Source organism: Musa acuminata, chromosome BXJ1-8 (assembly GCF_036884655.1).
Source record: "Musa acuminata AAA Group cultivar baxijiao chromosome BXJ1-8, Cavendish_Baxijiao_AAA, whole genome shotgun sequence".
NCBI lineage: Eukaryota > Viridiplantae > Streptophyta > Magnoliopsida > Zingiberales > Musaceae > Musa > Musa acuminata.
Window position 1 is genome coordinate 7,250,305 of NC_088334.1, and position 27,171 is coordinate 7,277,475.

The following is a 27,171-nucleotide window of genomic DNA, read 5'->3' on the forward strand; positions in this document are numbered from 1 at the left end:
GACTTGGGGTTCAACAGGGTGAAGAATTGTGGAGGAAAATAATTGGAGGCTTTTGTTGGCAGAGCTGAATCTTTGCTTCATTCTCATAAGCTTATCAATGGAATGGTCTTGTTCAGCATAATCTGTTCACGAGCTAGGTAGATGTCAAGAGGGTTTATAGATACCAGCGTAATTTCAAATGAATAAACTGGTAGTTTTTACAGATTAACTATTTGTAATGGCAGAAAAATCTCACTTTATCATCGTGAAAAAAAAACATGTCCGGGTATACAAAACAAGCCTCCCATGATTGATATCATTCATGAGATTAGTTTTCTAATAAACATAACAAAAAATAAAACAAATATGCTTCTTAAATTAGAATTCTTCAATATGCTTGTTAATCTTCAGTAGTATATTTTCTTGCTCTTTAATCAGTACTTGCAAGTTACTTGTATATTTGGATCCTTCTATATCCATTTCATTATAGCCTATGTGAGATTCTAATATAGTGTTCAAGTTTTATGACATAAGAGGGGAAACTTGAAATATCTTATATAACCACACTCACAAAGGGGTTCCTATTATAAATGATAAACATAGTGCTTGGATGCAAATATGTAAGTGATATCATGTTGACAGAATTGATGGTTTCTTTTTGAACTTCCCTAAATATCTTCTTTTTTTTTTTCAAGGCAATAAGCTTATGGAGACCAAATTAAAGAGAAATTACAGGTAATGGAGGTTCTCTTACTCTAGATAATTTTTTTTCTCTTAGACATCACTCAAGAATGAGAGAACCTGTACATGTTTTGGACTATATTAAATTAATGCCCATGACACCTAAGAAGCTTAAGAATTTGGGTTAAGAACTTTAGGAACAAAAATGGACTATTTAACAATACTTAAATCCTTATTTTTCAAACCCTCCTAGGAGTTACTAGATGTGGTGTTTCATCCAACAAGATGAATACCCTTTGTGTTTTGAGTTACCAGACAGAAAGACCTCGACTTTCTGCTAATGGATTTTCTTGCTTCTTTAGATGTACTACCATTAAATGTTTTGTAGTTATTTATGTACATGCCATTATATATATATATATATATATATATATATATATATATATATATATATATATATATATATATATATATATATATATATATATATATATATATATATATATTCATGATTACAAGTGCTATAGGAATGTAAAATTTCACTAATAATGAAAATATGCATTATTGTCTGTGTGACACAAAAAAAGACAATTGGTTTTCTTTTTATTGAATGGTCATAACAAATTGATTGATCAATACTAGTAGGTATCTTGTACAGGATGCAAATATCATAATGATAGATTAATGTCAAGATGTTAAGTTGGCATTTTGATTTTTGTAATGTAACACTGATTTTGAGAATAATTCAATTTGATTTTGATATAAAAGTTTTGGTGCCTATTATGATCAAAATGCTGAAAGCCAACAGCTGCTAGCCTGCAGATTGGCTATTGTCTTAGCATTATGCACAGGGTACTCAAACTTTGAGCTGAGCAGGGTATGTGATAAATATGAAGAACTTTGAGATCTTAAGATTGGTGCATACAAAAACCAACTGATATCAATATTCCTATATATAAGTTTCTCATACTTCAGTTTAGGCACGCTGAAGAAATATACAAAATAATATACATCGGCTTCCTCCATTTATGTTGTCTAGTTAGAGAATGCCAACTGCTAAGTGAATAATTGAGTTTCATCTTTACACCATGTAGGTTACAGGAGCTCGGTCATGCAAATTATGTTTTTGGTGCTTATTGTTGGAGCAAATATCATCTAATAGGCTATAATCATATCCAAGCTCCTTCCAATTATGCTGCTGTCTACCCTATATGGAAAATGAAAGAAAAGAGTTACGATCTTCCTAACCTTCAAATAATACTTGCACTGCATAATACATTTTGGAATGTAAAAGTAGTTTAATCTGCTTGCTTCTTAGGCTTTTTATTCTGCTCAATCTTCAGGAGCATCTTATCTGAAGTTCAGAGATGTAAGGTATGATTGGAATCTAGAGCACAGGTTTGTATAGGACTGCCAAGACAAGGATTAAAGGAACAGAATGCTTACTGGGCTATAAGCCTCTAATGAACTCTTAGTAGCTACTACTGATGTGCATTTGTTGTTCTATGGAGAATTAACATTTCACGCTGATGGTTTTCAAGTTTGTTCAATATAATGTATCTCAATCAATTTGGTATAACATCATGTAACTTCCAATTCTAAGTCAGATGACACGAGACTAATTTGGTTGCAACACCAGGCTCAACATATAATATGCAGCGAGTTGAATGACAAGTTCACATTTTTGCACTAGAAAAGCTAATTTCTAGGCCTTATGCACGTCAGTGACATAGAACAAACACATAGATGAATGCCAACGCTTCAAGAACTTACAAGTTCACATGCGGCCTACAATTGTGCTTCTCGCTTGGGGCGGTTCCGAACACGTGGGACGGCTGCAACGCCCTCCTCTTCGTCCGGCAAAATGCTTTCATCTTCTTCTGCCGCCACTTTTCCGTCCTTGTCACTATCATCCTCCTCTGCTTCCTTTTCCTCCATGATCGCTTTATTCATCGCGAGCTTCACGAGCAAACAAGGAACTCGAATTCAAATTAACGAAGAAGCAAAAGAACTGCAAACGGAAATCACTCAAACGGCTTGTTGCTACTGCAAGAAGGGGTGTATGAAGACATATGCCGAACACGTCCCGGGCCACACTCGTACCTCCTCAAGGTACTTCTCGTCGAGCCTGTCGGCGACACGCGCGGCAGTGAAGATGGTGCCGAGGAGGAGGGAAAGCGGGAGAACGAAGGCAAAGATAAGGCTGTTGGTGCTAGGGGGCCCAGCCCTCACCACCAATCTCCTCCTCCTCCTCCTCATGGTACCATTACCCCTAAAATGGTGGTGGCCTGTGGAAAGAGCACGGGGGGAGGAGCGGACAGGGAAGAAATTGGTAGCATGAGCGGCGGCATGTGGCTTGCAGAGACCGGGCGAAGGAGGTGAGCTGGATGTTGGCACCATGGGCGTGAGGCGAGTGATGAGACATGAAGCCATTGAGGGGGACGCCGGTTGCAGCAGCAAGCGCGACTCACCTCGCTCATCCTAATGGGATTGCAGCCTCACATCTCGCGATAAATCGTTCGCATTACAACAGTCAAACAAGTCTTCGTGGCACTTCCGTGAACGTCAAATTCATCGTATTAACGGTGTGCTAATTAAGTATATATAAATATATATATATATATATATTAGTTATTTTCCGATAGATGATATATATATATATATAATTTACTAAAAAATCTGAAATTTATTGTGGACGACCCCAAGGCAATGAAATGCCATATATGCCCTTGTCATTTAAAGATTATTACATGCTTTTTTTCATAAAGATATATATTTTTTATAAAGTGACCTCACTTTATGGGCTTTGATTAGCAAACTAAACAACTATTAGTCTAAGCACATTGCAAACTTTTATTGGTGTATTCTTTAAAATGCATGTGATTTACTAAAGGGAATAAAACCCATTTCATATCAATAGCAAATCAACATATGAATATCCAGTTCCAATGAATTTGCATTTGACATGTAGTTACTACATGCATGATATGAAGTGCTTGGTTTCACACCACCAGAAAGAAAAGTTAGATAAGTTTATAGCAAATAAGTTCATACACTCCTAGCCAATTTCAGAAATATCTATGACAATAAGATAAGGTCAAGAGAGAACCCATGAAAGCAGAATTAAGAGTTTTAATACTGAGATACCAGTTTCTAAGGAATTTGGAACATATTCATTGGCACCTTCAGCTCAAGAAACAAAACACAACCATTGTAAATTACATTAAAACACAAGTTTCTATTCTTTGACTAAACACAACTTGATATAAATGAATTATAATTATTCATAAAGTACAACTAAACACCCCACTCGCATCGCAAGTTTACTCGATTTTATGCAGAAGCAGCCCATTACATGATGGAGAAATTTACATTCTTTAACCATTTAGCTTCTCTCATCAAACATTTAGCATGCCACCAAAGCAATAAAATCTCAGTATCAGCTCCAACATGACCAGCAAGACTTCGCTTTTGATATTTTAGTTTTGTTACCATCAACAGTTTATGTTAACGTTGACCGAGAAGTGATGGCCTGTAGAAAGCTTGACTCTGAGCTATCTCTATCCTTTCACGAGGATCGTTCATAGTTTCATCTTGTAGCGCTTGAAGAATGGCTTGTGAAGGACACTCCCTGAACACAACAAATTTTAAGATTATATATTTTAGGCTTGCATGAGAGAATAAATGAGAACCTAGAAAAGGTATACACCTAAGTTTCATGGACATAGTAGGCTGAAAACTATAGTTATATTTTGTATTAAGATCAACTTCAATTGAATACATAAAACAAAACTAGCAAAAATGATTTTTCGGTAAGCTAACTCCAAAAAAAAAAGTTGAATAATCACAATGTTAAGAAATGAAGCTGAACCTTCTAATCAGTATTTTATAAAGGGTTTTGAGAATGGGACACAGCTCAGCCGGAGCAACGGGTTTCTTCTCCTCAGGATGCAACACACTTAAGCTAGACTGGCTAAGGAGCTCGTAAAATGCACCAACTGCAGAGACTCCCTACAACAGGAAGGAATGAAATAAATAATACTTGACAAACAGCTCCGACAAAATGAAAACATCATGCAATGCAAAAACATTATTGAAACATGTAAAAGTTGGGTCACCGAAATCTAGATGTTCCAGTTACGAAAAGAATAGTTGTGAAAGTGCAAATTAAGAGGCACACCTGAATCATTCCTTTTCCTTTTATGCTGTCACCCATGTCAAGACTCAGTTCTCCCTTGGCCAGCATTTGTCCATACCATGCATTCCGACCCTTTAATAAGGTCACATATGTATCGGCTAACAAAGGACCAGCTAGTTTTTCTGGTTGTTCGGCCAACAGATGAGTAATAAATATCATTTCAGAAGTGCAGTGGGCAAAGTATACTGATTTGCTTGTTGCACTCTCATTTGTTAGAGCTGCTACCATTCCTAAGGAAATAAATGATAATACATCAATAAGAGGTTACATCCATTTTCAAAATATCGATTCAACTAAATTAATTCTACATCAATTTCTTGGAAAATTACCCATTATTTATCATCAGCAGACCAGATAGATAAAATTTTCACACTGAAAAACCTAATAAATGCATATATCTTGGTGCAACTATAATAGGAGGTTACATCGAGAAATCACATGAAGAGTTCTGATTATTCCTTATATTACAATATATACACTCTAGGTCCCTAGTATATCTTACAAGAAGCAACTTCTTAAAGAATATATTTCATTTCCTGATTCTAGCCACCTTTTGAATCTTCAGCTTTTTTTCTTTTTTCTAACCAGAAGTGCACTTGTGGGAAAAAGAACAGTCATGCAGCAATGAAGTACAATTTTAAACGTTCATCACAAGGACCCTGCTTTGAATTTTATGAGGACAAACTTTGGTAACACGGTAAAGTTGCTCTTCAGTGACTTGGATAACATGGGTATGCGTCACAGAATTAGACTCTTACTTTAAGAAAAAAGAATACATATTGACTATTTTGAGACACCATGGGCGAGAGTCTTCTGCATTGAGTTTGTTAGGTCAAAGCACACACACACACTCTAAATGTGTACGGACATATAAAAAAAGCCACACATCTATGCATACACAAGCAAACTCACATACACCACAAGCACACTAATACCTGTAGGAACATACTCAGATACACTTAACACTCAGACACCACTCATGCATCCATGTAAATCCACGACTTTCATGTTCACGAATGTGTCACATGCACATGCACAGTTGCATGCATGCATGCATGCACACAACAAAACATTGTAGACAACAATAGTACGCACATGTGGCTCGTCAACACAATGATGCAAGCACATAGAAACAGGCACAGGTAATCACAATAGTAGATAAATGGAGTATGCAGTTGTACCAACCTGTAGCTGTTAAGTGATCATGATTTAAGGATGATCCAAAGCCTATTGAATCCTGAATTTTCAGGGACAATTTAATCACAGTTGGCCCTATTATACAACCTTTCCACTAGCATTTTCAGATAGCATTTCTCTTTACCATCTAGAAACCATTGTGAATTAATACATGCCAAACTCTATCCCAATTCACACATTCCCCCTTTGTAAACTGCATCAAATACCTTCCCTGCAGGAGTTATGCCAACAACTTTCCTGGAATGGAAGTAGGACACTTCTGATTCCGCAGCTATTATTTTCTTTGTTGATGCAACTCTTACCTTCTCATATCCTCTTTCCTGGCACTTGCTTCTCCAAATCCTCAACGAAGCTTTATCTAGGCCCTAACATGTACGGACTTCTATGATCAATCATCTGTTGAACGTCGTGGATATCTTAACTAAGGCTTCTCTCATTTCCATCCATGCTAAATATAAACAAATTCTGGTTTCTTTAAGTCTTCTGTTACAAGATTTTTAACTCCTGAACTCTTCCGCAGCAATTGTTTTACATGATGCAATAGACAACATAGTTTATTTATACAACATCTCTACAGATCTGACATGTTTACCATGGCCTCATCTAATATGACACTACTAAGATGGATCTTGACCCCTGTCTCTCTTATCATTGAAATATTTGAATCACCACTAGTACAGAATTCCTACTTATTACATTTCAACTTTATCCTAGAGTATTTATATCGTTGCTTAAGAGAATAAAAATGTTTACAGACAATGTTCTGCTCAAACTGTTCCGAACTCCAAACTTGAACAACCAAAACCAAAAGAATGGAGTAATTTCCATAAAAGCTTGAGATGTCACTTGACTACGATCAATTGTATCCATCAACTAATATTCCACAATTCCATGCAGTACTATTAACATACATACGGGTGAAATTTGCCTGAGTTGTCATAGCAGAATCATTAGAGTAATTTAAGTGGTAGCCTTTTTCCTGTACCTAGTGTAAGCATTGCTTTCCAAGCAGGTTTGCTTTCAGAGCTTCAAATATAAGACCAGTCATGACATGAAACTACATTTGTGCAGAATAGTCATGATATAAACATCAAATTGTACAATCTGAATGTTTCTTGTACCAAAATTTGAGTCTATTAATATCTCATCACTGCCTGTAGAATCTATTAGCCACATTTTAGTGATCATAGTTTCTGTCAAATAGCAGGATGTAATTAGAAAAAGGAAGTTAAGAAAGTGGAAGACAATCAACTGAAAGAAAACAGAAGACCAATCAAACAAGTTTAATACACATATCAAATAATGATGGAAGTTTAACACGGTTTCCTTTTATGGGTGTAAAAGCATTATTGATAATAAAATAAAATTTACCAGCACCAATAGCATAAACATTCTTCAAGCCACCCATCACTTCATGAGTGACTAGATCGCTGTTATCCCACACAATGAAATGTGGCTGCCGCAAGAACTTGGCAAGAGGTTTTCTCCACTTCTCTGCTCCACAGATTCGAGCATTAGCATATTCCTTGTTGTAAATCTCTGAAGCAATGTTTGGACCGCCAAGATAGAGAATGTTCTCGATTGGAACTCCAGCTGCCAATGCACACTCAATCACAGAACTATAAGAAGAGAACAACTTTGCAAACTAACCATCTATCCCATGCCTAGACTTGCATAAAATAAAATAATGTGAATATCCACAAAAAAGAACCTTATAGAAACTGACTGTACATTAGTTAAACTTCAGCTTCCACATAGAGAATGTTAAAATCTCAATTAGGTTCACAAAGAAAAGTGCATTAACACTATTTGCTTTCTGGAGACACATTTAGCATATTAGCACTATCATTTAGGGACCGAAGGACACATTACCGTAGCTGTTAAAGTGACGGTACAAGATGTTTCATTTTTCATTCTGCGTGTCATGGAAGAATAACAAGCTTTTCTATGTTTTCATGTGTATGTTATACATGAATTTTTCTTTTTCTTTTCAATTATTTTCTTCCACTCCTTGCAGAATTGCAGAGACGGAAATTGCAAATGTCACAAATAAAAACAGATGTATCATGATGGAAGCACACAATATATTTGTGAATCTGAGGAGCCTAAGCGCTTATGCATTTGTTTATGCATATAGAAAGTGCAAGGGGAACTCTTACTTGCACATTTGATCATCTGAGTAGGTGTTACTATACGTGGGACAGGATCTAGAGCCGCTTCTATACCCTTTGCAAGAGAGATAATAATTGGAACAGTAATCCTCTCCTTCCAATACCTACTGATATCCTCAAATACCTCCCTAGTCTCCGTAGACGGCAAACCATTAACCACAATATCTGCATCCCACACTGCCTCCTGCAAATTCGTTACAACCTTCAATGGACAAAGTGGGGTATCAATCATGTTTAAGCAAAATCCATCCCTCAATATCTCATCCGCATACAGTGTTCGATCACCGAGCCTTGCCTCCACATACTTCAAGTACGCACATCTTCTGATCAAACGCCTCAAAACATCCTCCCGTGAATTGATGACCTCAAACAAATGCTCCGCTGTGGAACGGTCAACTGATCTGCCAGGCCGTCTCCATATTCTAATCTGAACCTTATCGCGAAGATGACCATATGCATCCTGCAAGAGGGCAGCAAACACGCTGCCCCAGGCACCAGCCCCTACACCAACAATCTTAAGCAGATCACCATCAGTCTTGCCAAGGAGACGGCGGAGCTCATCTAGCCTTTCTTCAGCTCCATTGGAATTGTGACGGGATCCATTCGAGTTGACAGAACTATGATTAATTTCGACAGTGCCAACCATCTTCTTTCGAGCAGCAAACACAGAGAACTTCCAATTCGCTCAAACGACTAATTTGGCAAGTAATAATATTTGCTGAGAGATGGTTTCCAACGGGCAAATGACAGCTCTTCGACGTAGTATCTCAGCGCAAGATATTTTCTACCTCCTGGAGGACAATACAAAAACTTATTCAGCTTAAATACACAAATTTGTCATGGAAAATCACAGTACTAGACAGCCGATCTCTACCACGCTTTCTGACCAAACCAACTGTAGATCTCTCCACAAGGAAACAGCCAAAGATCACAGCTTTCAAGCATAAATCGGTAGTAAAACGCCTCAATCGCCCCACTCCACCTTGTCTGACCAAATTAAACACCGAAAGGAGCAAAACACTGGCAGTTGCCTTGGTAATTGCCGTCGGGTCTGCTCATCAACCCCACCTAAAAGTATTTAGAAAAGGCAAATAAATACTTCCGTGTCGGAGGCTCCAAAGCTACCGATGACCAATCAGATCTCTCACCCTTTTTCTCCTCAGCTCGTCCAAGTTCCAATCAAGTAAAGCCCACGCCCGGTAGAGAAAGAGCCGGCATTGTTAGTTGGCACGGCAAAGCGGTGGTTGAGCTCCTTCAAGCTCTCACATAGCTGACGATTACCTGGGACTTTCAAGATCCAAACTTGGGCGGGTTTTAATGCGGTGGGAGGGACGAGGGTGGGCGAGGAAGCGAAAATGTGTGATCTATGGATGCAAGAACAGCTGTTCGGGGTTTCAAGTTGGTGGAGGCATTGAAGGCTTGTGATGTGGCCGACCCTATCAAGCCCATAAATGCCAGCTTCTCCCGTGTTGTGAGAAAGGCGGAGAGTCCTTTTCATTCGTTGGGGTGGTCATGGGGTCTTCTCAGTTCTCTTTGAACACGAGGGATGTTTGTGGCATTTACATGACAGTAGTTGAGAGAGTACCCTAGGATTCTGGCTGCTGACCAAGGCTCGTCTCTGACTTCATTGATGTACCGAGTTGATTGATGCGGTTGAAATGATCTTGAAGAATTAATTCTTGTACACCCAGTTGGAAGTCGCTGAGCTTATCAAGAACACAATTAATTACATATTAGCTCATATAATTAATTATTTTATATTTTTAAAACTTATTTTAAAATCTCTATATAAATATTTAATCTCAACAAAATCTTTCCTGCTTGATTTTTAATCCTCTAAAATTATCTTCTTAATTTTACATAAAAATTTTAATATTTTACTTTTGTAAGTATAAGGATTCTAATATAATATTTTAATATATGAAGTCTAAGATACTAAATATAATTAATTTAAAAATAATCTATTATAAAAAATAATCGAATATCGCTCAAGCTCTTTTATAGTCTCTATTCTTTTAAATAAAGTTCTTAAGATCAAATCTCATTTACCCCAAATTTGAAATATTAAAATATTCAAACAGATCTATATGCAAAATCTAGATTTTTAGGAATATATATAATATTTAGAATTAAAAGGGCCATATATATATATATATATATATATATATATATATATATATATATATATATATATATATATATATATATATATATATATATATATATATATATATATATATATATATATATATATATATATATATACATATATATATATATATACATATATATATATACATATATATATATACATATATATATACATATATATATATACATATATATATATATACATATATATATATATACATATATATATATATATACATATATATATATATACATATATATATATATACATATATATATATATATATATTCACCTAATACAAAGTTGTTACTCTTGAATTTGCACGAAAGTCACCATAACACATGGTGATTCCGATCTAAAGGGAAGAACAAGGACTCTTCTAAGATTACCGAACGCAAAATTTGTGAAACTGGAGGACATTACCCGATCAAGTTGGGCTGTGCAGAGGATCCAAGAGGGGACTCGATTGCTGTAACTTACGAGAGGGTGAGTTAAGAGTTTACCCGATGTTATACTTGCTTTGAGATCATTATCATCTCCAACTCATACACGGACGAAGCGACAGACTTGGAAGTGCCCATGCATATCCAAAATCAGATTTTGAACCCTGCAAAACAGATTAGGATGATGACCATAAGATCGATAACAAGATAAGAAAGAAAACGGAAGATGCAAAAGCCTGAGCTACTGCAGACAACAGAAAGCAGCAGTACCTCTTTGTTCCAAGACTGCATTCAACTGGCTCGACGTCCATGAAGCTTCCATCTCAAACAGGCAGCCTCATGAAGCCAAATCCTTCCAACCTCGTATCCCTGAAACACAGATATCAATAGATTCCAAGCCCATGGAGCATCTCAGAGCAGTAGTTGATCCTGCAAACTTGGCATATTACTGAAATGCAAACATACAAATCCATTCCTGAAGATACAGTTTACGATCCAAACAAGGAGTTCAACTGATCAAACTCCAATACAATATTGTTAAGAGTGTCATATCACTCAATTATGCTGTTTCACATCAGTCGGACACAAAGTGAGACGTAGATATAATTAAGTTTTATCATAAGCAAACAGCTGCAAGCTTCGAGTCTGATGACAGCTCTTCCAACTTAGTGACTACAGTCTCCTTGTCTTATCCATCAAATAGTTTGTCCTGAATTTCCCTGTTCACCACATCTTTCTTCCTTCGCCGAGAAACCTTTATCATCTGAGTTATTTTATCTCATTTCAGCCAGCTATGTCTCACACTGTTCACCTGAATCTGTTCGGCAGCTCCTGAGATATAAATACAAATCTTTTAAGAAAATCTGAAGGAAACTAAGTAAATGCTAATGTTTAAGCAAAATAGAAAAATATAACAAACCCCTCATATAGTTTTTGAGACGTGAAATCCCCGAGAGCAAGTTCGATCATAGGCGGGGCCAGCACAGGCTCCCCCTGGACCGAATCCAGTGAACGGTTGGCTGATTGCTATTCAGAATCTTCATCAAATTCCTCATCTGACAGCTCATCAAAAGCTCTCAAGTCAAGCTGATAACGAAGAATTCCACCAATGCCACCAAAGCCTCTACAAAATTGAGACCCCTCTTGTGATTTATTAGTAACAAATTCAAGGGTACATCCAAAACGCTTGTATTCATTTGCAAACCACTCCAGCAAAGAAATTTTCTCCTGCACCTCCAGCTCTGCAGAGGTAGCAGAATCCAGAAAGTTATTCTGATCTGTTTCTTGATCCTTCCTCAAATGCTTTATGATGGTCTCCCCACTAGTACTATGCTTAAGGACATATCTGTTTATATCCAAATTCTCCCACACAATTAAGGTCTCAACAGCACCCATCTCAAGAGCTTTCAAGGTGTCTTCCACACCAAAAACATACTTCCCAGTGTCTTGACTTATTTCCTCAAAATACTTGCCTATCAATTTTTTTTCCTGTATGAACTTGACATTTGACAGAATCTCAGCAGATAGTTCAATGGCTTGGTTAAAACCGTTCTCACCACCATAAGAGACATCAACCACATTAAGAATTTTAGCCTGTAATCGTTGATCAAACATGTCAGATTGGCTCAACTCTGTTTTAAAATCGGCAGATCCAGCCAAAATCAATCCAGCAACATTAGGCTGACTTGTGGCAGGGTTGATAAAAAATTGTGTTGCAAGCTCGGCAGTCTTGCGGACGTAGTTATGGCGCTTCTCCATCCGAAGGCGAGCAAATCGCAATGCTGATTGCCCTCCTCTCCCATGCTTTTTTGGAAGGTCAACTGTGAACTTGTGAAGCACCTCACGTGTATTTCCACTTAAAGTGCCAAAAAGAGTGCCATTGCCATCCATTACTATGAAACCAAACTTGTCATCAGATTCCAAAAGCTCATTTAATGCCTCTGTATGGAACTTGTTATCACAGAGATAAAGAGATGCATTGATGGGCTTGAACGGCTCAAAATCTATTGTGACCTTCTTTTCTTTTCCATCCTCGGTAACAATTGTTCCTGTGTATAAAACTAGTCCATTTGGAGGAACCTTGTTGTAAAGCTTCAGTCTCTGCTGAGCAGAAGTGATTGCACCTAGGACAGATTGCCGATTGACTCTACTTTTGATATTCGAAGCAGTTCCGTATTCATCACCTAGCATCTTAGTGACTCGAGAAACTTGATCACGAGGTGGCATAATTAGAGAGATCATGCTAGTGCCATTACCTCTAGCTTCTTCCAGAGCCCGGATTAATTTCTTGACCTTCCAGATCTCAATGTTCTTATCTGTTTCAGCCATTTCAATGAATCTAACACAAGAAATAGCTTAGGTAGATCTACCTGAAAAGAATGAATATATGTACATATATATTAAATTTACATGGAAAGTATGCAACAACTATGAACTAACTATGAACTATCAGAGGAACAAAAGGAATCCTATGTCATACATACATACATGCCACACAGATTGAAACAGCTTAATGAAGGGATGCTGAAAACGCAATTTCATGAACAAAAATAACAGTGTGTATAGCTCTAACAACATTTAAGATTTCAGCAAGCACAATAAACATCCACATTTGGTTGAGGAACAGTGACTTCTAGTGCAACCATGGGTAAAAATATAATTTCAAGTTTAGACTAGAAGTAATTGGTCTACAAGCACAGGAAAACTATAAGCTTTCCTTTCAGAAATCATGTATAGCTCTAACATGTTCAAGATTTAAAGTAAACACAAGAAACATCCACATCAGGTCCAAAAACATCGACTAGTAATCTAATCCTTAAGTAAAAAAACTAACTACAATTTTAGACTAAAGTAACTGGTCTGCAAGCATGGGAAGACTATAAGCTTCCCTTCAGAAATCAGGTAAAATGAGTAATATTTTAATCTTACAAACAAAAAAAAACAAAATCAATAGTGTGATCTTTGAAAGTGAGATCTTTGAACTGTAAAAGTAGCACAAGAGAAGTACAATGATAAAAAAAGAGATAAGTAAAATGATTAACGAAAGTAAAATGCCCCCTTTTGCCACAAAACACTAGTAAAATGCACACACCTTATACCCCACGTAGACTATCCCTCATAGGTTATTACTAAAGTACAAATTCAAAAATCACATAATGATCGCGTTAGACCACAAAAGGTCGCAAAAATGAATCTTCCGGACAAAAGTGACCTAGCTATGCACCAATGAAGGAGAAAATCCCAAAGATGAGACTCCCCTCTGGCCTTATTATAATGGGTATAATTCATTTAACCTACTGATAATAAATTACATAGGTTAAGGCATTCTCAACAATTCAAAATCCACATGCCAAATTGATTCCTAATCGTGACTTTGGGGGCAGGAAAAATATGGCACCCACATATTGTTAGACTAACATTTGTCACATATCCACCATCTGTATGCCAATTTTACTATCCCAAACTTCCTTCATATGAAATCTTGATTTCCAAAATTACATTTCGAAGTACTTATGTACCAAATTAAATTAACATCAACAAAAGATATCTATAGCATGTACGTTATTATCAAGGATAATAAAACCTAAAATGTAAAATCAAGTGAAAAGGACTGCTAAAGATATTACTCAATTTTCAAATACCAATTTCACGCTCAGTGGATTTGGTCATGAAAAATCAAAAAGATCTTCATTGATCACTTATTTCCACTGAATAATAAAACTAAGATATTTCAAACTTTTACATTTAGAAAATTATTGTCCGTCTAAATTCTTTTGGTTTAATTGTCAAAGTTTCACATGGGAGTAGAACTGGCAGAAGAAGAGGATGAGGAGTACCAACAGAATAAAATAGCAACCCGGAGAAGGAGATGACAGCGACACAGCAAGGTAGAGGAAGTGAAGCAGCAGCAGAATGACAGACAAGTAGAAGTGGAGGGGAGAGAGAAAATGAAAAATATGGCAGCTGCAAGTGACAGTTGCTGAAATTAATAAAAATTGTTGCAGGAACCAAACAGCAAGCTAACTTCTGGGTTTTGGTCCCCCATGGATTGTTCAGCATTTGATAAGGCTCCATAGCAACTGATATGGACTGTATTTTGAACCTTGCTTAGTCATACCTCCAAAAACAAAACACTTATAGAATGTTTATTAAATAATGCATTAAAATAATGTATGCATCTTCCCTTATTTCAATATCATTAACAAGTACTCTTTAAAACATCTGAAAAAATCCAAATCTCTACCTTCTAAATTCTCAGTATGACATTAGAGTCCAAAGATCCAAGTAACAAAATTTTGACTTCAAGTTAAGATTAGCAAGGTTGATGAATCATGCCTAGATCAAGTTTAGAGGTTTGAATATACCAAAGATGTCAAGATAAGTTGAATAGTTTATATGATACAAACATATGCTAGAATCAACAAAGCTAATGAACCATGCCTGAATCAGGATCCAATAATATTCAAAGAGTTGGATGAAGCCAACCTGGATGATGCCAATGGGTCATACCGATGCCACTAGGGATGATGCAGACAAGATATGCATAACGATGGACTCTAAACCCTCAAGAACTCTAGGCACTCAACAAGTGAGCGGAAGATGACCAAACCCAATAGGAGTGATCGAGCCACACATGAAAACCTAATCCAGTCACACATGGAAGGGGGAGATTGTTCAAAGATCTGAGATATTAATGTCTGAGATGAGCATTATGATAGGTTTAAGAATAGTCCCGCATTACTAAGACCTAAAAGGAATCAGGCCACATATTCTGAAGTTGACCTATTATATAATAGGTTAAGCTTTTAGGTAGTGTTGATGCTTTCACTAACTTTAATAGGGCAGCAGATGTCCTTTCCCCCAACTTTAGTACTTGAAGTTATCATAAAATACTGTAAACCTTGTATATGGTCACACTTAATCTTTTTTAGCCTCCTTCTATAGCGACAATGAGCCTTCCAAAATTCTACTCATTTTCATAATTTTACCAATCTTTAGGACATGCTGTAAATGCCTTTGGAACTTCCTCACACCACCACCAACTTTCCCTTGACAAACATTCACACCTTTACTCCAAGAACTTCTGTTGATCTTTAATCTTACTGTTACCGGCCATCATAATCCACATGATACTAGCAACATTTCTTTACAAATTTCAAATCCTTTCCTTTCCCAAGATACTCTTAAAAAGCCTCATATTAACACGTTTCAAACTTCACCATCTAGTTCTAGTAAAAAAAAAAAAATCCCTTTTTCTTCAATTTTCTAAAACATATTTAGGCAGAACTATAGTAGTTAAATTTTTCATTCCTTTAAAAAGGAACAAGATGCAAAACACCTAGCCTGTGTTGTTTGTTCTTTCTCAAGAGGACCGGTTGTCAGATGTATTTTAAGAAGGACCAGTAGATTAATAAGATCGAGTTAATTCTAATTCGTCAAAAGATGTTAAAGATGGTCAGGGTCATCATTTTTATGCCCTAATCTACGACCCTTGTGCCTCTAGCTCTTAGCTCTTCGCACCATCTTGTCAAAGTTAATGAATAGTAGATATCATAGTATCTGACTGAAACCAAGGAGGTAAGGATATTACTCTATTTCGTTAAGATACTCGTCAATTTTTTTTAATCTTCTGGCAACACTTCCAATCAATCATACAATCCGATGACACATGTTGTTTTGTTCCAAAGACAAGAAACACAAACTAGCCAAATCTAGTTATTAACCTAATGAATAAAAATAATGATAGTGGCATGTTTTGAGAACCCATAATTTATTCACAGGTAAAAATACAGTTAATAACTCATATAAATAAAGTTAAACCTCAAAAAGAAGCACATAGATTATGATATATCAAAAGTGAGTAAAGCAAATTAAAAAGAAGCCAAAAAGATATTTTTAAATACATATTGAAGTTAAATGTTCCGGTTTCATATGAACATTGATAGTTACAGCTGGAACCACCAAAATCTGATCATAACCTACCAGATTAGATGGCAACTAGAAATGGAAAGTCAAATCTAACGAAAACTCTTTCCCGAAAAGAACAAAGGTATCTTTCCAGGTGAAGTTTATGCATGCACAAGCATGAAGATCCATTAATTACTCGGAGAAAGTTGCGTTAATTTCTAGACTACATGAACCACCAGTCATAAACCTTCGCTAAATTTTACACCAGACCGCACAAACATGCTTGTGAGTTCCTAGTTACATACAAACATATCCAAGGTGTCCTAATTAACCACACATCATAATAATTAATTCAAGAAAACGTTTAGATCTACAAATCAAAACAATCTATTAGAAGAATATCATCGGAACCCTAATCTCTGCTAATAGATCAATATTTTCTGCTAAGATTTACAATCATCTTTGCATAAACGCATGTTGCATCCATGGTAAGTGAACTTCAACAGAGACAATCAAGTGACCGTCGCATGATCTACAACCAAAAAATATCATTCAACAGATTCCATCACGAACAAGAAAAGGGAGATGAGAAAAGCGAATCTTCGAAAAAGACACGACATCTGGGTTATTCTCCCATATGCTAAGGCGGAACGATACAACAGCACAAGTTATTACAACAGATCACGGATGAGAACATATATACGGTGAAAATCAACCGTAAAAGGATCGATTTCAGATCAGGAAAAGCCGATCGAAACCCCGAATCTTTTTCTCAAAAGGAACAAAGGGAGGGAGATGGACCTCAACGGCAGCGTGCGGGAATGGGGGATCCCAAAAGCCGAAGCGGTGAGAAGCTCTTCGTTTTGAGGCGGTAATGTCACAGGGGAAAGGGATATCTAGGCAGTGGCTCTCTCTCCTCAGCCATTAAGATCACACGATCACACGGCTGTCAAAGCCTCGTACTTTTTTCACGTGAAACAAAACATATGTAACCCTACGCGACACGTGGAACTCGTCGGTGGATGTGGATTCCCCATTTTACCCCCACAGCCCCGGGCGTAAAATCGCACGCGTAAATCTTTCATGTCTCTCAAGGCGTACATGATAACATCTTGGTCACCGATAATTCCGTACTCCTGAATGCACCAGGCGAAGGCAATGGGCCCCGACATGGTTTTCCAATAACGGAACAGGTAACATATAGGGTAAGGGTATATAAGTAGATTGCAGATCTCTGTCAAGAAGTCGCTTGGAATAGTGTTTGTTCACATGAAGAAAGCATTAATAATATAAATATATAGATTGGGTCTCATGTAGAGTCTTAAATTGAAAGTTAAGATGTTGCCATCCATAAACGTATGCTACTTATAGCACCATGGAAACCTTGGAATGCCACAACTCAGTAGAAATTGCCATTGAACTCTCACCAAGAACGCTGCAAAGACCAGCAGTAATCTCACTCTTCCCATGCAATCAAACATTGCAGGGTTCTATTGGAAGCATTTCGTCGAGCAATAAACAGTCATATACAGAAAAGGGTTCAAATGCCATATATATACCCATCAAATTCCTTCTCTCTTCCGAAGTGAAGTGTTAGTAATAATAATATGCTGCGCAGGGCCTCGAAGTTCAAAGATAAACGAAGCCGACCTCGGAAGCCCGCTCGAGATCGAACGCCAATCCCTCTTCTGGAGGAGCTCAAATCCACCGCCGACCCTGCCGCCGCCCTCCACCGCCTCCAGGACGCCGACCCCGATGTCCTCAGCTACCCCGTCTGCTCCTCGCTCCTCTACCGCCTCGCGAAGGCGCGCCTTCTTCCGGAGCTCAACTCCCTCCTCGCCCTCCTCCGCGCCTACCGCATCCCCTGCAAGGAAGCCGCTTTCAACTCCCTAATCCGCCGCCTCGGCCGCGCTGGTCTCCCCGACAGGGCACTCGCCCTCTTCCTCGACCTTCCTTCCTTCGACTGCCCCTCCGCCCCCTCCCGCCAATCCCTCAACTCCGCGCTCGCCGCCCTCGTCGATAACCGCCGGCTCGACCAGGCCAGGGCCTTGCTCGGCCGGTGCGCAGACTTTGGCATCCGCCCCAATGCCGTCTCGTACAACATACTCCTGCATGGCTGCTGCGAGAACGAAGGATCGGGCAGCGCGCGTCTCCTGTTCGATGAAATGCTCGCGAGGAGAGTTCGGCCTACGGTCGTGAGTTACAATGTGCTCATTGGCTACTCGTGTAGAAACGGCGACTCGGTAACCGGCATGAGATTAAAGGAGGAGATGGTGAAGAAGGGGATTCAGCCGAACGCCATCACCTATGCCTTGTTGATGGAAGCACTGTGCTCGGAGGGGAAGTATGACGCGGCGAGGAAGTTGATGTTCGACATGGAGTACCAGGGCTGCAAGACGACGCTGGTGAACTACGGCGTCCTGATGAGCGATCGCGGGAGGAGAGGTGATTTCGACGGGATAAGGGAGCTGCTAGCGGAGATGAATAGGAGGAAGCTGAAGCCCGACGTGGTGATCTACGGCATCTTGATCAACTACTTGTGCGTCGCAGGGAGAACCGCGGAAGCGTACAAGGTGTTGGTGGAGATGCAGATCAAAGGCTGCGAGCCAAATGCAGCGACGTACCGCATGATGGTGGATGGCTTCTGCAGGGCTGGGGAGTTTGAGAAGGCAGTGGGGGTCTTGAATGCGATGCTGGCGAGCAAGCATTCCCCCCGCGCCGAGAGCTTTAGGTGTTTGATACTGGGGCTGTGTGAGAGTGGGAAGCTGGAGGAGGCTTGCTTTGTTTTGGAGGAGATGATAAAAAGGAAGATGGGTTTGGATGTAGAGGGGTGGAAAGCTTTGGCTGAGGCCACCATAGGTGGCAATTGTGTTCTTGAGGATCAACTTCTGAGTCAGCTAATCTTTCAGTCTCCCTGATGAAGATTAAAAGTTGGAGTTCATTTTTAACTCATTGTTTATTATTCTTTGTATGGAACTTTCAGAGAGATGATGAGTAACAGACAACCACATAATATTATCATTTTATGTAAAATTGAGAGGAAGCAAATAGATTAGCTGGAATTTTGGCCTATATAACATAAATGCTGCTAATAGCACAACCATTTATCACTTGAAATTTCTCATTCATTGTTACATTTTGGTTCCCTCTTGAAATCTTACACTTTACTACAGTCAAACTCTAAAAAGTGATGAGCAATTACACGGATATTTAGGTACAGGAACACCAAAATGTTCTCTTTGAAGCTTCAAATCTTCAATCCAATAGAAAGAGCTGAAAGGATGGTTTTATATATGTTCAGTATACCCAAAACTCTTGATAACTGCCAGAGCCTTTTTTTCTGAATCATAAATCCTTACTCCTGGTGGAAACATATGAACATGATTGGTTATGCATGCAAATAGCAAAAAGGTAATTAAGACTGGAAAAAGAAGTCTTTTAGGTAGGGTCGACGCTACACATAATACCAAGAATTGATAGACTATTACAATGAGTAATTATCTCAGTTTGGTTAAGTAGAATTGCGTCTAGCGCAATGGCAGAGGCACGTCATCGCACTTTATTGGCCTTTACAAAGAAGCAACAGATAAATAGAACACTTGCTACATGCGTAGTTACGGCAGCATAGGAGCAAAGGCAGCATCTAAACGTTGGTACTTATCATGTAAACATTTTAATCAAAAGACTGACATACCTCTTGACATCATCAATAGCAGAAAGGCAATAGCTCCGAAATCCCGATTTAGGCAAACTGAATTTTGTTTGTTTAACAGGTAATGCTTTCATTCCTGCTTCATCTATGCTGGTTTCAAGGCCACAAACATGGCACAGGTCCTCCAGCTCAGACTCCTAAATGATCAAAATACAGAGCATTAGATCTGCAGTTGAAACAATGGTTACCATTTTCGCCTTTCCTGGTTAATGGTAGTGTTTGATTTCACAATAATTTTGAATAGCCAACTTTACCAATTTTCTATTATTCTTATTTTTGCTATACTTAACAATCACATTCAATGGGAGAACAACCAAAGTACCTTGATCATCAGGATTTTTGATAGATGCATCAATGGGTAAGGATGAAGCTTGTACCCACTGTAATTGACATGTGAGATTGCTTGTGCACGAATCTGTATTAGAGAAGTATGCAAACTGTAAATTCTCCTGTAATTAGAAAACTTGCCAATGAAAAATAAACTGAAGTTACAAAAATCCAATCATAGGCATATTTAAGTCATGAAGTTTTACCTTAAGTCTTCAGAGCTATCATTACTAACCTTACATTGACATTCCTAATTAAACTTAAAAAATGCTAGTTTCTTGAATCTCTTGAAGTAATTTCCCATGAAGTGAACAACTAGCTGAAATGCCCCAACTACCCAGGTCCGCTACATGAATCTTTTTACACTATAGAGCTCTATATAAGAATATCTTTAATTATATTTAGTCATTGATGCGTATTATCATTGCTTCTATTAAAGTTTTTCTCAAATCTCACTCTTCCTTTTTCGGACTAATTACATATTACCTCATGTACTTAGACCATATTAACATCATGGTCACTATACTTAAAAAATTTACATTAAGATTCTTATAATTCTAAAAGTAAAACAAATAGCCCCAATTACCATAACATCGTCGACTACATTTATGGGAAACACACCACGTGCTAGATTGGCATGAAAATGATGGACAAAAAGGTAATTTCAATATTATCGGAATGCCCTACCACCTAGTCCACCTCTCACTATGTCGTCGGGATGCTCAGGGCGTTGTCATCCTGCCTAGGTCTTAGCATAGTGAGAGCAACTGCCACCGAGATACTCAGGGCGTGATCGTCGTCCCGCCAAGCTCCTGGTGTTGCAAGAGCGCGGCCCCTCCTCGCCACCAAGGTCACCCTCCTCGGGCTCCTCGCAGTCGTGTAGCCCAGCACCCGCTACGACATCCCATTAGTGCCACCTTAGGTGTCTGCAGCGCCCACTTGATCGAGAGCCAAGCCATATTCCTCCTTCCAACTTCCCTCTGCTTGTCCCTTTACATGACACTACTCTCGTGGCTCGCCATTGGAGCTCATCGCCTTCATCCTCTTCTAGGTGGCCCAGCTCGTGTTGCTGTGGAAGGGGATGCATGGCATCAAATCGCTACAGAAGGCCAGGATGCCTTACCACCGGGATGCTTAATGCTTGCTGACAAAAGGGAGAGTGCTACGGAAGCAGCGTTATGATGCTCTCCACCTTTCGTCAATAAGCATTGGGCATCCTAGCTTCTGTAGCGATTTGATGTAATGCATCCCCTTCCATAGTAGCACAAGTTGGGCCATGTAGAAGAGGACGAAGGCGGTAAGCTCCAGTAGCGAGGTGGTGAGCCATGGGAGCAGTGTCACGTAAAGGGATAAGCGGAAGGAAGCCGAGAGGAGGTAGATAGCCTGGCCATCGATCCGAGTCTCGATGTCGAACCAAGCATAGGCGACAAGTGTGTAGAGGAGGATGACGTGGGCATTGCTGACGCTGAAGGTAGCGTCACGAGGACTAAGAATGAGATGTCATAGCGGATGCTAGGCTACACGGCTACAAGGAGGGGCTCAAGGATGACCTTGGTGGCAAGGAGGGGTCGCGTTCTTGCCACACCATGAGCCAGGCAAGACAACGACCACGCCCTGAGCATTACGATAGCAGTCGCTCTCGCTACGCTAGGAGCCAGGTAGGACGACGACCACGCCTTGAGCATCCAGGTGACGTAGCAAGAGGTGGACCAGGTGGCAGGGCATTTCGACAATATTGAAATTACCTTTTTGCCTATCATTTTTGTGTCGATTCAGCACGTGGTGTCACATGTTGTGTTTTCCGTCAATGTAGCTGATGACATTAGGACAAATGAAACTATTTGTTTCACTTTCATAATTATAGGGATTCCAATGTAATTTTTTTAGGTACGGAGACCGCGATGCTAATAGGGTCCAAGTACAAGAGATAATATATAATTAGCCCTCCTTTTCCCATACCACTAGTTCTAATCAATTTGTCTATGTATGTCATCTTAGACTATTCTTTCATTATATCCTCATTTGATTTTTTGATACATAATTGTTCACAGAGAAAAACATTCCTCGTTCTTTTCTATTAACTCCGCACATCCCCTCAAGAGTCTCGACATTCTCATCCCAACTATTTAACCCTTTTTTGTATATAAGTTTCTTGACTGTCCAACATTCTACTTCATGAAACATGACTAGCCATACAACTATCTTATAAAACTCCTTTTTTTAAGCTAAAGCACTCGAAATATAGAGGAAGGCTTGTACTTAAGTAACTTGCAAAATAACTGAAATTTTCCTTTTTCATATTTGATGAATTTCTAATCGACCAATTATAAGAATATTTAAATCAACAAGTTTTATTCCAAGTCTTCAATGTTCGCATAATAAACCTTAGTTCACCAGCATTTCTAGAAAGAAAAAATATTCAAATATTATTTGTTTGAATATCTTGAAATGGTTTCCCAAGAAAGGTCATTTTGTAATTTTATCATAGCATAAGCCTCCCACCGATGAGGATATGCAACCTTACTCTTACAAGGAGAGAGATTCTGAAACTTAAACCCTAGATATCCAGATAGGAATGGAACACAACTTTATCATACCACTAATGCTCGCCTCCTTATCATAAAAAGAGAACAATTGAAAGATAAGGTAGCAACTAAAAGAAATATGGAGCAATGAAATATAATACTTTTGCTTCTTCCTATGTGTGTACTTTGATGGTCTTCTGGAAAAGAAACATAAAGCTGAAAATAAGAAAATGACTTCTCAAAACACATATCTTTTCCCATGTTTTAATTAAAGGAGATATTCTGGAAAGTGTTTATGCACTTCAATAAGTTTTTTAGTGCATGCTAAAGTGGTCTATTGCAAACCACAGAGAGTAAATGATAAAGACACAACTCTAGATGGCAGAACAGCAAGGCCTATAAAAACAGTGGATTACAAGAAAACAACCTCATCGAGAAAAGGTTCCACAAGACACAGCTGCAGGTCTGATGCTTCAGCTTCCAGGCTACAAAAGAAACGCTTGTAGTTGCCCATTTGAGAGTACCTATGAGAAAGTGGAAAACAGAACAAGAGTAAAAATTCTAATAAAAAGAAAAGGAAAAACATCAATCAAGCTACTGAAACATAGGGGAGCATCAATAATATAAGAATGAAGATCTAATGAGAAAGTAATATGACTTGTACCTAATTTTAAGCTAAGTTTACCTAATCAAAGTCCTCGCAAAGTGCATTTTCTTTGATTGAAGAATTGGAAGAGATAGTTGGCGATACCATAAAGAAAGTGAATCACCCTGTTGAACAAATAGAACAGCAGTGAAGTGGTCCTGTACTCTGATGAGTGCAACATTGACGTGGAAAAAGAAATGATATATACACGGAGAAGCCAGAAACTGACCATTTTTGGGATCTTACCCCCTAGATGCAGAAGTACAAAAAATGAGTAAAACTCAGCTTCATTCGTGTGTAGTGACCTCGATAATCTATTAAGATTGTACAACTTGAAAAGAGTAAGGAGGCATTTCATCAGTTGCTCAATGTTGAGGTGGCACAATGAAGATAAGTCAGACTTCCCCCAATGCATGGCAAGTCTATTGTGTGACACAATGTGAAACTTGACCTGAAAGAATTTTGTGGATATCAAATGATCAGCACATTCCTTATATGCTTAATGGAAGACTTTAAAGAAGATGACATGAAAAGTTTTAGTAGATAAACCTCGAATAAGTCATCAATTTCAAGTCAAAAAAGATGGCATTCCAAGAAGGAAACACTGATAAAAAGGTAAGGTTGAAAACAGATGTAAATATTTTTCTTGGTATCATATTATCCTAACACAGTAAATCTTAGTTTCGTACAAGAAGGAAACATGGAAAAGTTATTGATTAGAACAAATGAGACATAAATAACAATGCATCATGTTCTCTATTAACGGCATACATTGCAGAACTTCAAAAGGCAAATTTCTGGTTTTAAAGAAGTTCACAAGTTCTGTTTAGCTATTCCAGATAAAGCATTATCAGATTAGTAATGACTAATGAATGGTTTCTGAGAACAGCCAGAAAAGCATCTGCTTATTTAGACTTTATTTAAATCACCTTAGTCCACTTTTTGATAGGACCTATATTGTTAATATGTTTGTTTAAATAACCAGAACGAAATTTGTAAATCAATGGCCAGATAAATAGTATTTATATTCTGTATCTTCACCAATGACCAACAGAACTGAAGATTCAAGATTAATAGCAGTGCTTCACCAAAAACCCTTGGAAACAACAGAAGAAATTGGCAAATGCATGAGAGATTTCAAATATTAACCCTGCAACTATAAGTACATGCATGTTGTAATGAACTTGTACCATTTCCTCATACATAGAAATTGCTTGGTCATCAATAATGTTCTGCATACTGAGATCTTGTCGAATGGACCTTGTTCTATCAAAAACAAAGTCATGAACAACTTCAAATGGATGCTCTTCAGAGTTCACCAAGTTTATAAGATGTTTCAATGTTCTTTGTAACACTGGAGGAGACCGTATATCTGATTCCTGTATGTCTACAGTGGAGATAGTTCTGCAAAACTAAAATAATAAAAATGGTCAAAGATATCTACAAGAGATTTAAAGTTAGATTACAAAAAATTATCAGATTTAGTAGAAAGAAAAGGTTGCAATTTCATCTAAAAGCCTAATATGCTGAACTGAGTCATGTGAATAAATAGATTGCTGTGCTTGGCAACAGTGAAAACAGCAAATAGACTCATTACATAGATTACGAAGATCCCGATAGTTATATACACTGATTTTATAGTGTAAGCTGTACACACAAAGATGTCAAAGATACTATGGTACAAGAGAGAACAATGCTTAGAAGTCACTACATGTTGAGATTTAGTTAAAAATATCTATCAAAAGGTTACTTCAAAATTTCTAAATTTCACTATCAACATCTTCATAATTATATCACAATTCATCTCCTAAGATCTGCAAAGAAGCTAGTCGAGACAAGTTCAAAATTTCTAACAATATTAAAGTTAGAAAGCCGAACCAATTTCTAATAATCGTTTGTAGTTTTCACTTGTTACAAAACTGCAAATGAAATATACAGCAGATTCTAATCTTTACCTTCTTCACAGCAAGATGGGGAGAAGTTCTTGCAGGATTTCCATTCAATCTCTCAAACACTGACAAATCTCTGAGCCTCTCGCGCTGAGCTCTCTCCTTCGCTACAATAGCAACAGGCTAAAAAATTTCAACTATTCGATTCAAACCCTCGGCGAAACAAAAGGTGGCTTCAAATCCAACAATAAATCGAGCAACAGATGAGGTAGACTGAGCCGCACCTGGGCACATATCGGGGCAGGTCCCGACCAAGTAGGGGGAATTTGGCGACCGGAGATTGTCGTCATCATCAAGGTGGGGATTACTCCTTTCCCGGAATGCTTCAGCGGAGGTTTCTTTAGGATCCCTGGCGGGACAAGATCTCATGGGTTTGCATATGGAAGACGAAGGATCTAGGGCTTTCCTCGTCGGCCGAAGCCCTAATCCTCGGCTTCTGCCCGTCCTCTCCTCCATGGCTTCCCCGTCCTTTTCTCCTCTCCGATTTCGGAATCCGATCACCAATGAGGCGCATCACACATATACGGCGGAACGTCTTACACGTGGCGGATTTAATCTCCGTTGATTTATCTCACCCATGTAACACTTCGGTCGCTTGCGGGTTGTGATCAGAACAGGAAACCATATCCGTAATGATCGGAACAGGAAACCATATCAGGTCGGAATCCTCCCCGTCTTCGGAAACCCTAGTGATGTCTACATATACAGTAACGAAGTCCGCTCGCTCTCTTGCGGACGTCTCTCCGAACTCATAGAGAGCAGCATCGAGCCACCATGCTTCCCCCAGGCTTCACCTTCCAACCCAACGACCAAGAGCTTGTCGTCTACCTCTGCGAGTGGATCCACCACATGCCTCTCTCCTGCAACGCCGTCGAGGAAGCCGACGTCTACTCCCAGGAGCCGGAGGCGCTCCTCCACGGCCGGGAGAGGGCCTACTTCTTCACCACCCTCAGGACCTCCAGCTCCGGCTTGCGGGTGCAACGCCAGGCCGGAAACGGAACCTGGATGCTCAACACCAGCAAGACAGGCACGCCCGTCAACGTCGTCTGCGACAACGGAGATGAGGTCACCGTGGGGCACAAACGCAACCTGTCCTTTTACCTCGGCAAAGTCAAGAAGTGCACCGGATTCGTCATGGACGAGTACTTACTCTGTGCTCCACCCTATGATAAGAACGGCACAAAGGTGATCGCCTTCAGCTCCTACTGACTGATTCTTCGTCTCCGTGTAGCTTGCGTCCTCTTTCTCTATTGCTGATCCATATATGTTGCAGGATCAGAAGGT

At 38.8% G+C, this 27,171-nt stretch overlaps 5 protein-coding genes across 11 annotated transcripts in view; 1 reads left to right on the forward strand and 4 right to left on the reverse strand.

Annotated features, from left to right (window-relative positions):
• Positions 1–3,160, reverse strand: part of LOC108953614 (uncharacterized) — a 38,867-nt gene extending 35,707 nt beyond the window's left edge. For all 3 annotated transcript variants that reach the window (XR_010475844.1, XM_065078589.1, XM_065078587.1), the window contains exons 1-2: positions 2,764–3,160; positions 2,434–2,619 (exon numbers count right to left, since the gene is read on the reverse strand). Coding sequence is in view for 2 of the 3 variants with exons in the window: in XM_065078589.1 (XP_064934661.1) it covers positions 2,434–2,573 (140 nt within the window). In the remaining variant the exon portion in view is untranslated. The remainder of the gene's footprint in view (positions 1–2,433; positions 2,620–2,763) is intronic.
• Positions 3,161–3,810: 650 nt separating this feature from the next.
• On the reverse strand, positions 3,811–9,912 carry LOC135587326 (probable glycerol-3-phosphate dehydrogenase [NAD(+)] 1, cytosolic). Of its 3 annotated transcripts, none has more exons than XM_065078593.1 (7): positions 9,375–9,912; positions 9,104–9,294; positions 8,215–9,017; positions 7,427–7,648; positions 4,841–5,088; positions 4,532–4,671; positions 3,811–4,291 (listed from the first exon to the last, which is right to left on the reverse strand). In XM_065078593.1, the coding sequence occupies exons 3-7, from the start codon at positions 8,870–8,872 to the stop codon at positions 4,168–4,170; spliced, it is 1,392 nt and encodes a 463-aa protein (XP_064934665.1). In that variant the 5' UTR covers positions 8,873–9,017; positions 9,104–9,294; positions 9,375–9,912; the 3' UTR covers positions 3,811–4,167. The 3 variants fall into 3 exon arrangements, with proteins under 3 accessions (XP_064934665.1, XP_064934663.1, XP_064934664.1); XM_065078591.1 differs by having other exon boundaries at positions 9,101–9,294; XM_065078592.1 differs by having other exon boundaries at positions 8,215–9,294.
• Positions 9,913–11,244: 1,332 nt separating this feature from the next.
• LOC135587327 (eukaryotic peptide chain release factor subunit 1-3-like) lies at positions 11,245–17,664 on the reverse strand. Its single transcript, XM_065078595.1, has 3 exons — positions 17,530–17,664; positions 11,741–13,190; positions 11,245–11,652 (listed from the first exon to the last, which is right to left on the reverse strand). The coding sequence occupies exon 2, from the start codon at positions 13,147–13,149 to the stop codon at positions 11,848–11,850; it is 1,302 nt and encodes a 433-aa protein (XP_064934667.1). The 5' UTR covers positions 13,150–13,190; positions 17,530–17,664; the 3' UTR covers positions 11,245–11,652; positions 11,741–11,847.
• Positions 17,665–18,145: 481 nt separating this feature from the next.
• On the forward strand, positions 18,146–19,704 carry LOC103994269 (pentatricopeptide repeat-containing protein At1g07740, mitochondrial). Its single transcript, XM_009414597.3, has one exon. It carries the CDS (start codon positions 18,336–18,338, stop codon positions 19,644–19,646), a length of 1,311 nt encoding a protein of 436 aa, XP_009412872.2. The 5' UTR covers positions 18,146–18,335; the 3' UTR covers positions 19,647–19,704.
• Positions 19,705–19,802: 98 nt separating this feature from the next.
• LOC135587328 (SAC3 family protein C-like) lies at positions 19,803–26,845 on the reverse strand. Of its 3 annotated transcripts, none has more exons than XM_065078596.1 (9): positions 26,112–26,845; positions 25,894–25,994; positions 25,129–25,350; positions 24,168–24,389; positions 23,978–24,063; positions 23,720–23,816; positions 20,763–20,855; positions 20,423–20,577; positions 19,803–20,089 (listed from the first exon to the last, which is right to left on the reverse strand). In XM_065078596.1, exons 1-9 carry the CDS (start codon positions 26,341–26,343, stop codon positions 20,074–20,076), a joined length of 1,224 nt encoding a protein of 407 aa, XP_064934668.1. In that variant the 5' UTR covers positions 26,344–26,845; the 3' UTR covers positions 19,803–20,073. The 3 variants fall into 3 exon arrangements, with proteins under 3 accessions (XP_064934668.1, XP_064934671.1, XP_064934670.1); XM_065078599.1 differs by having other exon boundaries at positions 25,894–25,989; positions 26,112–26,319; XM_065078598.1 differs by having other exon boundaries at positions 25,894–26,010; positions 26,112–26,319.
• Between the last annotated feature and the right edge of the window lie 326 nt (positions 26,846–27,171).